This window comes from Henckelia pumila, chromosome 1 (assembly GCF_033568475.1).
Source record: "Henckelia pumila isolate YLH828 chromosome 1, ASM3356847v2, whole genome shotgun sequence".
Lineage (NCBI taxonomy): Eukaryota > Viridiplantae > Streptophyta > Magnoliopsida > Lamiales > Gesneriaceae > Henckelia > Henckelia pumila.
This window is the reverse complement of record NC_133120.1, coordinates 152,442,746-152,452,678: the sequence shown is the minus strand read 5'-3', so window position 1 is coordinate 152,452,678 and position 9,933 is coordinate 152,442,746. Positions and strand designations below refer to the sequence as shown.

Genomic DNA, 9,933 nt, shown 5'->3' with positions numbered 1-9,933 from the left:
GTTAAGGCTTTTAGAGCACTTTTATGATAGTAGTATCATTTGGCAGTGTAGAGAAGACTATAGGCGTGGACCTAGAGTTGGTAGAGCTTGCACTGATTTGAGGTACGAAAGTACTATTCGAGATATCCTGACTGAGTATGCATGTATTATGTGACTGCATGGTGTATATGTCATTGATTTATGCTGCATTAATGTGCATACTGAGCTATCTCCTTCGAGATGTCTGTTAGTAGGGTTTTTCCCTATCCTGTTAGTGGTTGGACTTCCATCGATTTGGGTCCGGCATATTGACCGGATTTTTCGGTATAAATAAATTCTACTGGCAAGCGAACCAGGTCAAATTATAATAAAGTGAACTAAAGTCCAGATGTCAAACCCACAGGGACTGTAAAAATATGATTACCAAAATCTATTTATCTCTACTTAATCTAGACTAATGAATAAAGATGATTTCAGATTTTAGATAAAAATAATAAAATTGCAATAATATCAAATTAATTAGAACGCAAATTATAACGCAGTTGGAAACTTTGAATTACGTAAAATTTTGGAAAAATTCGATCAAGGACACACGTAGGTACCAGACAATTCATGCAACAAGCAATCGATCTAAGATATCAGACTTAATCATAATTCACGGGAATTTTCCTAATTTGTTCGAAGGACTATTTCTAGAACAATCAAACCTATTCAAATCTTGATGAACTAATATTTCGTAATTCTAATCAAATTTGAATGCATAATCACTGTGAAAATTCAGTTAACCCCTAAACCGCATAATGAAACCGAATTCTATTTCTAGTCAGTTTTACACTATGTTGAAAATCAAAGTGATCGAATTCGAAACCTCCTCTGTCGACTTGGAATTGATTAACAAGCAAACAAATAACTGGCCAAGAAATTTGTAAGACGAAGATAAATTTGATAATCAATAAACTCAATTAAGTCTGAAAATCTCAAATAAATAAACCAAGTTTTTTACATAAACTGTCTGGCCCAATCACGTGGCCTTGATCGAAAGAAGAAACTACTCACTAATAAACATGATTCAATAATCCAAGTTTTAAAACATAAAGTAAAAAAAATACTAGAATAAAAGAAAATCTTAAGAACTTTGCTCCCTAGCCGCCGCAAGCTTTTCCCGTACTCCAAAAAGATCCAAAAGTACTTAACAAAGGCATCCAAATTCTATATATATGACCGCGCCGAATAAAATTCCGTCAAAATAATATTAAATTCGAAAACTAGGTTACGGACACGCGCGCGCGCGCCTAAGCAGTCTCGCGCGCGCGCAGCTTAAAAGAACAGTGACTTCAAATGCCTCGCGCGCGTGCGAGGAAAGAGCTCGCGCGCGCGCAACTTCTCTCGATATTCTCTAGAAATTTCTTCGGCGCGCGCGCGGGACATGAGCTCGCCCGCGCGCGCCTCTCCCTGGAAACCTCTGACTTTTCCTTCTGCGCACGCGCGAGACTCTTTCTCACGCGCGCGCGGCTTGAACGCACAGAAATCCCAAAATATCTTTCATTTCCTACAAAAATTCAACCAGGTGAATCCAAATCAAACACATAACAAAAAAATGCTAACAAAACTTACGAAAATCACTTAAATGCATGCAAACTAAACATGAAATGCTATAAACTAATGCATACTAAACACACTTATCAACACCCCCAAACTTAAACCTTGCTCGCCCTCGAGCAAGACTACACCAACACACAACAAGAATCAAGAACTACTATGGAGCTATGGCCTCTGCAAGAAAACAAATTTTTAAAATCCAATCTCATCAAACCTGCTAACACATAAAAGTTTATAAATAAACTAGTTCACCGCATAAACTTATAATCTCTTCAACTCATGTTCCAAGAGCCTTCTTCCAAATTCAATCCATACATTCATATATCAAAAGGACTTCTTAAGGTAGCAAGGGAATCAAAAAGAAGGTAACGAAACACTCAAAATTAGCTTAATACAAAGAGAAATTGTGTGTGCGTGTTTTGATTAAAAATTCATATTCATCAATAGTGTCTATCAACAATCCATATGCTAAATTCTAACAACTCTTCTCCACTAGTATATTAGGCAACTGTGACTCGGTCAAGAGGTCTTAATAGGCTTATAATGTTAGGCCTGGCTTATGGCTACAAATGAAAGACACAAATTCAAAGCAAGGAGTAAATTATGACTACGATATTATTTTTCACCTCCTTCTTCTTTTCTCATTCCAAATCACTTCATCATACCATTGATTCTCACATTCCCAGATTTCCCTTTTTAACCCACGCTATCACTTTTTTTTTTCCACATAATTCCACTTTTCACATTCAAATTCCGGAGGATATATCATTCAAACATGCAATTTACTCCTGTCAAGGTGTGAATTAGTGTTTAAGCTCGTAATTGGTAGTGAAAGCGGGTCATGAAAAAAAAAATGACGAATGGGGGTTTATCACACGTTTTCACGCATGCCATTCGATTTCATTAAATCTCAAATAAGGTACTAGGGATAGAATGTATTAATGGGTAGCTTGAAAGGCTCAAACGATTCAAATAAAAATTGCCTAAATCATCCCTAATCACAGTTTTGCCCGTATTGTGCCTCGAAGAGTGTTCGAACTAGTTCTAGACAAGTTTCAATTCACCATCAACTTATACAAATTCAATCAGTGCATAGACTCAAAAATCATCAACAAGGAATGATGATCTTCACAAATACCAGGAAATGTACCTCAAGTACTCATATAAGTGTAGGCTCAAAAAGGGGCACTAGAGATAATTAATTGAAAGAAAAATTAGGCCCAAAAAAAATTCCAACAACGCCTCAATCATCTATATGTTTGCATTTTTCAAACTCAGATTCTAGCACAAGTGACAGAGTCTATCAGAGATCATTTATCTAATTGGTTTCACCAGTTCAAATTGGTCAGACAGGTATCCAAAAGTTGCATCATTGGCCATGCTATCCAATTCTTTCTTGACTACAAAATGAAATGCTATGTTTACGAATTAGATGCAACTAACGACGTAATGAATGCAAACAGAATGCCACAAAACACGAAACTAAAAAACTAAACACCCCCAAACTTAAATAAAGCATTGTCCACAATGCTTCAGAGATACACAAACACAAAAACAGCTAAAAGACAACGAACATATGCAATGCAAAACAGAAAGCACAATGCAAAAGGGACTTCCCTGGTCTACTGTTGTGCAAAAGCATCAGGATTCTCCTCGTATTCTGGAGGAGGCTGTGGAACATAAGCGTCCTGTGGGGCTGGCGGAGCATACTGGGAAGGGACGGAAGACTGGAATGGGAATGGAGGTGGATATTGCGGTGTCGCACGAAAACTCGATGTATCAAGTCCCAATTGTGTCGCCATGCTGCGCATAATGTCTTCCACATTATGTAAATGAGTGGAAGAAGCCTGAAAATAACCCATGGCATAGTGATCAAAAGCCGAGCTCTCAATAGCCATGTCCTACGCGATACGACGAGGAGGAGTGAGCTGAGGCGGTTTTTGACTGCTAGAAGAACTCCCGACATGCGGCTGACTGCCATAGAATTCCAAATTTCGCTTTGCTTGCTTTGAAGTAGCAAGCTTCTCATCGACGGTTTTGAATGCCGGGAGCCACTCCTCATCGGGACTAATCGGAACGCCCGCCTGGCGACATAAGGCTGTGATGGTGTGGGGGAAGTAGAGGCCCACCATCGGATTCCGCATCGAATACTGAATGGAATCGTGGACAATAGTGCCCACATCAACCGGCCACCTCTTCGTAATAGCATAAACAAGAATAGCCCTATCGGCTTGCACGTCAACGGTGTGTAGCACGGGTAAAAGGCATCGGGCAATGAATTCATACCATAACGCCGGCTCAATTTTTAGAAAACGCTCCGGGAAATGAGTGACCCGGAGGGGGTCGTGCCAACGAACACCCGCATGACACATCTCTCTCAACATCAAAGGATAATCTGGATTCGCCTTAAAACTTCTAAATTGACTATCATCCACTACGGGGGTATCAAACAACCTATTCAATGATTCGGCATTAAACGATACAAGTCTCCCCCTAACAACAGCTTTCGAATCCTCGCGGGCAGGGGCATTCGCATAAAATTCCCGAACCACCGGAATAATGGCTGGTTCGGGTTCTTTGCAAAACAGTGTCCATTTCCTCTTAATAATCCCCAAGGCAACAAATTCATTACAATCCATAGTTATACCCCGCTCAGCAATAAGATTTCGATTTAGTCGAGCATGTTCGTACCTTTCTTGGGCTTCCAAAGAGACGAACTTATTGGATAATTGAGTGGAGGATGAGGAGCTAGGGACGATATGGCCGGATGAACGGAATCTTTTGGCAGGCATGGTGGTGGTCGGCCGGAGCAGAGGCGGCGGGCGGCGGTGATGTAAAGAGGAGTGCACAAATGAATGATTCCCTTAGAAATTTCTTGGCCTAAACTTGAGCGCGATAATAAACTCCACAAATCTGCAATGTAAGATCAATAATGTCAAGAATCAATGGAGAAATTTGAGAGGAAAGATTTGGGGATTTAGGGTTTATTGGAGAGAAGAAGAAGAATAGAAGGAGAAGAAAGTGGGAGAGAAAAGAAAAGGCCCCGATTTGTTTTCGTCTGCGCCTCTCGCGCGCGCGCGAGACTTCAATATTAGTCTCTGGCCGCTTGACTTGCGCGCGCACGCGCTATTCCTTTAGAGTTCTCTGGAGCACGAGCCTGCGCGTGCGCGAGACAGGGGCTCGCGCGTGCGCAGTACAAAATTGCAGAATCTCTATACCTCGCAAGAATAATAACACCACTTAAAAATACCAAAACAAAAATAAATAAATAAATAAAAATAAAAAAAATTTAAAACACTGGGTTGCCTCCCAACCAGCGCTAAATTTATAGTCTATAGCCCGACTCTACCTCCCTCTTTAATTTGTCGGGTCTTGCAAGTCGACGGAGGTCTGTGTCTGATCCACGATACCACCTCGATAAATTTTTATCCTATGTCCGTTAACTTTGAATGCTCCTGTGGCCGGACTAAAAATTTCTACCGTACCATACGGCATCACTTGCTTGATAGTATACGGTCCTGACCATCTCGAACGAAGCTTTCCTGGCATGAGCTTTAAGCATGAGTTATATAATAAAACATCTTGGCCTACCTCGAATTCACGTGGGACAATGCGCTGATCATGCCACTTCTTGGTCTTTTTCTTGTAGATTCTGGCATTTTCATAGGCCTCCAACCTGAGCTCTTCAAGTTCATTCAATTGTAGTAACCGTTCTTCACCTGTAGCCTGCACATCAAAATTCAGAAATTTAGTAGCCCATAGTGCTCTATGTTCAAGTTCAACAGGAATATGACATGCTTTACCATATAACAACCTAAATGGAGAAGTTTCTATAGGTGTTTTAAAAGCAGTTCGATAGGCCCATAACGCGTCATCTAATTTATTTGACCACTCTTTCCTGTTCGCATTCACAGTTTTCTCCAAAATTCTTTTCAATTCCCTATTAGAAATTTCAACTTGCCCACTAGTCTGGGGATGATAAGGTGTTGCCACCTTGTGAGTAACCCCATATTTTGTCAAAAGCTTCTCAAATTGCTGGTTACAAAAGTGGGTTCCTCCATCACTAATTATGGCTCTAGGGGTACCATATCTAGAAAGTATGAATTTTTTGAAAAAATTTATAACCACCTTAGAGTCATTCGTCCTACAAGCTAGTGCTTCAACCCACTTAGAAACATAATCGACCGCAACCAAAATATACTTGTTCCCTTCAGACACAGGAAACGGTCCCATGAAATCTATACCCCACACATAAAAAACTTCACATACAAGAATATTATTGAGGGGCATCTCATGTCTCCTAGAGATATTACCAACCTTCTGACAAGCATCACAAGCAATCACATAGGCAAAAGCATCCTTAAATAATGAAGGCCAATAAAATCCCGACTGAAGTACTCGGCGGTACGACCCGTACCGAAGTGACCTCCAGTCGGACCTGTGTGACAGTGTGAAAGTATAGATCTTACCTCTTCTGCTGGAATACACCTACGAATGATACCATCTGCACAAATCTTAAACAAAAATGGGTCTTCCCACAAAAAATATTTCAACTCAGAGAAGAATTTCTTCTTCTGTTGATAAGTTAAATGCGCGGGAATAAACTTACTTGACAAATAGTTAACGATATCTGCATACCATGGTAGGTTGGATACCTCAAACAACTGCTCATCTGGAAAATCATCATGGATCACCTGCGTATCAGCGCCTTGATTTTCCAAACGAGAAAGGTGGTCCGCAACTTGATTTTCAGCTCCTTTCCTGTCAACAATTTTTAAATCAAATTCTTGCAACAGTAAAACCCAACGAATTAACCTGGGTTTAGAATCCTTTTTTCTCATCAAATACTTCAAGGCCGAGTGATCCGTGTGAACTATGACTTTGCTCCCCACCAAATAAGATATGAACTTATCCAAGGTGAATACGACTGCGAGAAGTTCTTTTTCAGTAGTCGCGTAGTTCAGTTGGGCGGCTGACAGGGTGATACTGGCGTAGTAAATCACATGAAGTGCCTTGTCCCTCTTTTGTCCAAGCACGGCTCCCAATGCGGTGTCACTGGCGTCACACATCAACTCAAACGGCAGATTCCAATCAGGTGCTACTATCACCGGTGCAGTTGTTAATTTCTCCTTCAAAATTTTAAAAGCCTGCAAGCACTCAGCGGAAAAATTAAAAGGCACCTCTTTGATTAACAGATTAGTCAGGGGTTTAGCAATAGAAGAAAAATCTTTAATAAATCTCCTATAGAAACCAGCATGCCCAAGAAAACTCCTAATGCCCTTCAAATTTGCGGGAGGTGGAAGTTTTTCAATTACTTCAAGTTTTGCTCTGTCCACTTCCACACCTAACTCAGACACCTTATGGCCTAAAACAATGCCCTCTTTCACCATGAAGTGGCATTTTTCCCAATTCAATACCAAATTACTCTCCTCGCATCTCTACAATACTTTTTTCAGATTAAACAAACATGCATCAAAAGATGATCCTACCACAGAGAAATCATCCATAAACACTTCTATGAACTTTTCAACCATATCATGAAAAATAGCCATCATACATCGCTGAAAAGTGGCAGGGGCATTACACAACCCAAATGGCATCCGTTTATATGCAAAAGTACCATAGGGACAAGTAAAAGTGGTTTTGTGTTGGTCCTCAGGTGCTATAGGAATTTGCATATATCCGGAATAACCATCCAAAAAACAATAAAACGCATGCCCTGCAAGTCGCTCAACCATCTGATCAATAAAGGGAAGGGGGAAGTGATCCTTACGGGTGGCATCATTCAATTTCCTATAATCTATGCAAACCCGCCACCCCATAACAGTTCTTGTAGGAATCAATTCATTGTTGGAATTTTTAATTACAGTCATCCCTCCCTTTTTAGGCACTACTTGAGTTGGACTCACCCATTCACTATCAGATATAGGGTAGATAATACCTGCATCAAGGAGCTTGATTACCTCTTTTTTCACTACCTCTTGCATTGCTGGGTTAAGTCGCCTCTGTGGTTGAGTCGATGTCTTATGTTCCGCCTCCATCAAGATTTTGTGCATGCACATGGTTGGACTAATACCCTTAAGATCGGCCAAACTCCAACCTATGGATCTTATGTGTTCTCGGATCACACGCAGCAACTTTTCCTCCTCGCAACCTGTCAAAGAAGATGAACAAATTATTGGCAGTTTATCGTTCTTTAATACATACAAATACTTCAAATGAGATGGAAGTGGTTTAAGTTCAAGAGTAGGGGGCTCTTCGATGGATGGCTTCAGCGATTTTGGAGTATGGTTGAGCTCTCCCATCTTGGTATTGATGAGTCTGTCGAAGGGTAGACTCCAATCCAAATACCGTGCTACTTCATGAACTTCCTCACTAACCTGTTCTTCATTAGTTGTACCTGTCAAACATATTTCTAATGGATCCACCGACAACTGTTCCTGCATAGAACACTCAACCAAATCATCAGTAACATCAATTCTGAAACAGTCAGAATTGTCTGCAGGATATCGAATGCCATGAAAAACATTAAAAATTACTTTCTCATCATTCATACGCAATATCAATTCTCCCTTATGCACATCAATCAAAGCCTTTCCAGTGGCTAAAAATGGTCTACCCAAAATAAGAGGTATCTCACGATCCTCTTCCATATCAAGCACAACAAAATATACTGGAAATATAAACTTATCAACCTTTACCAACACATCCTCTACAATTCCCCTTGGATATTTTATAGATCTATCAGCTAATTGTAGGGAAATAGTAGTTGGCTTAACTTCACCAATTCCTAGCTTTTCAAAACATGAATAAGGCATAAGATTTATACTTGCACCTAGATCACATAAAGCCTTATTAAAAAATGATTTTCCAATAGTGCATGGGATTGAAAAGCTACCGGGATCCTTAAGTTTCGGAGGGAGTTTATTTTGTAAAATGGCAGAACACTCTTCCGACAACTTAAAAGTTTCAAAATCCACAAGTTTTCTTTTGTTAGACAAAATCTCTTTTAAAATTTTTGCATAACTAGGCATTTGAGCTAAAGCGTCTGCAAAGGGAATATTAATATGAAGCTTTTTGAAAATCTCTAGGAATTTTGCAAATTGATTATCCAATTGCATTTGCTTTGCTCTCTGGGGGAAGGGAAGTTTACTCAAGTCAATCTTCTCAATAATAGATGAGTGAGAGGACTTACCTTTCTTGCCTGTAGGCGTGGAGTCTGCCTGCTTTGGTGCTTCATCCAGCTCTTTTTCCTTGACTAGGTCACTTGCTTCTTCATCCTCAGTATTCTTTGCATCAGTATCTGCTTGCGATCTAGTTACCGCCAGAATAGCATTGACATCCTTTGGATTCCTCTCAGTATTGCTAGGCAACGATCCTGCTGGCCTAGTTGATAGCTGTGTAGCTATCTGACTCATCTGTGTCTCTAATTTCTGTAACATTGCCTCTTGATTCTGTAGACGGGTCTCAGTACCAGCTACATATTTCATCATAATTTCTTCAAAAGAGGGCTTCTTCTCTACTGGCTTCGATGTGTTAGCTGTAGGATCTGCAGCTTTCCAAGCGAAGTTTGGATGGTTTTTCCAGCCAGGATTGTAAGTGTTGCTGTATGGATTGTACTGCTGTCTCCCTTGATTTCCCATAAAGTTTGCTGCATTAACTTCAAATACTTGTTGTTCGTCAGGCTGTTGGACTTGCACTTGATTGGCTGAAGATGTCTGCATAACTGCCATCTGATGGGTAAGTGCATCGATCTTGGCATTAAGTGATGTTAGTGCATCGACTTCAAGAACTCCAGCTTTTCTCTCTTTTTTAGCATCTGGCCATCCAATGTTGCTCTCAGCCATATTTCCTATAATTTCCCATGCCTCTGCCGGTGTCTTTCTGAATAGGCTTCCGTTGGCAGCAGCATCTAGCATGGAGCGAACAGATTGATCAGCCCCATTGTAAAAAGTCTGAGTCTGCTGGCTTTGAGTGAGATTATGTTGAGGACACATCCTCAACATCTTTTTGAATCAAGTCCAAGCAGCATTTAACGATTCAGCTTCCTTCTGCCTGAATGATATGATATCAGAGAATAGTTTTGCCATCTTTGTGGGCGGAAAATATTTATTCAGAAAGATCTGAACAAGTTGATCCCATGTAGTAATAGAGCCAGCAGGCAGATTATATAGCCATTCATCAGCTTCTCCTTGTAGAGAGAATGGGAATAACCGCAGTCGCACTCCATCAGATGATACCCCATTCACCTTGAACGTGTCGCAGATCGACAGAAAACGCTCCAGATGAGCGTAAGGGTCTTCTACAGATGAACCCCCCAAATCTAGCTTGCAATTGAATCAGCTGAATAGTAGA

General features: G+C 40.5%; 1 protein-coding gene across 1 annotated transcript; it reads right to left on the bottom strand.

Moving 5' to 3' along the window:
* Positions 1-4,458: 4,458 nt before the first annotated feature.
* Positions 4,459-9,497, bottom strand: LOC140874227 (uncharacterized). Its single transcript, XM_073277511.1, has 11 exons — positions 8,993-9,497; positions 8,774-8,881; positions 8,253-8,368; positions 7,557-8,018; positions 6,830-7,016; positions 6,394-6,550; positions 6,217-6,339; positions 6,048-6,066; positions 5,707-5,898; positions 5,170-5,304; positions 4,459-4,491 (listed from the first exon to the last, which is right to left on the bottom strand). The coding sequence occupies exons 1-11, from the start codon at positions 9,495-9,497 to the stop codon at positions 4,459-4,461; spliced, it is 2,037 nt and encodes a 678-aa protein (XP_073133612.1).
* Positions 9,498-9,933: the final 436 nt, after the last annotated feature.

Bases quoted from the DNA above. Each gene is read 5' to 3' on its own strand.
- LOC140874227 (XM_073277511.1), bottom strand. From the start codon at position 9,497: ATGCTAGATGCTGCTGCCAACGGAAGCCTATTCAGAAAGACACCGGCA. The intron at 8,019-8,252 runs GTATATTTTGTT...TGTTCTATGCAG, and splicing joins TTGATAAGTTTATATTTCCA to GAACAGTTGTCGGTGGATCC. The intron at 7,017-7,556 runs GTAGTGAAAAAA...AAAGTATTGTAG, and splicing joins TTAACCCAGCAATGCAAGAG to AGATGCGAGGAGAGTAATTT.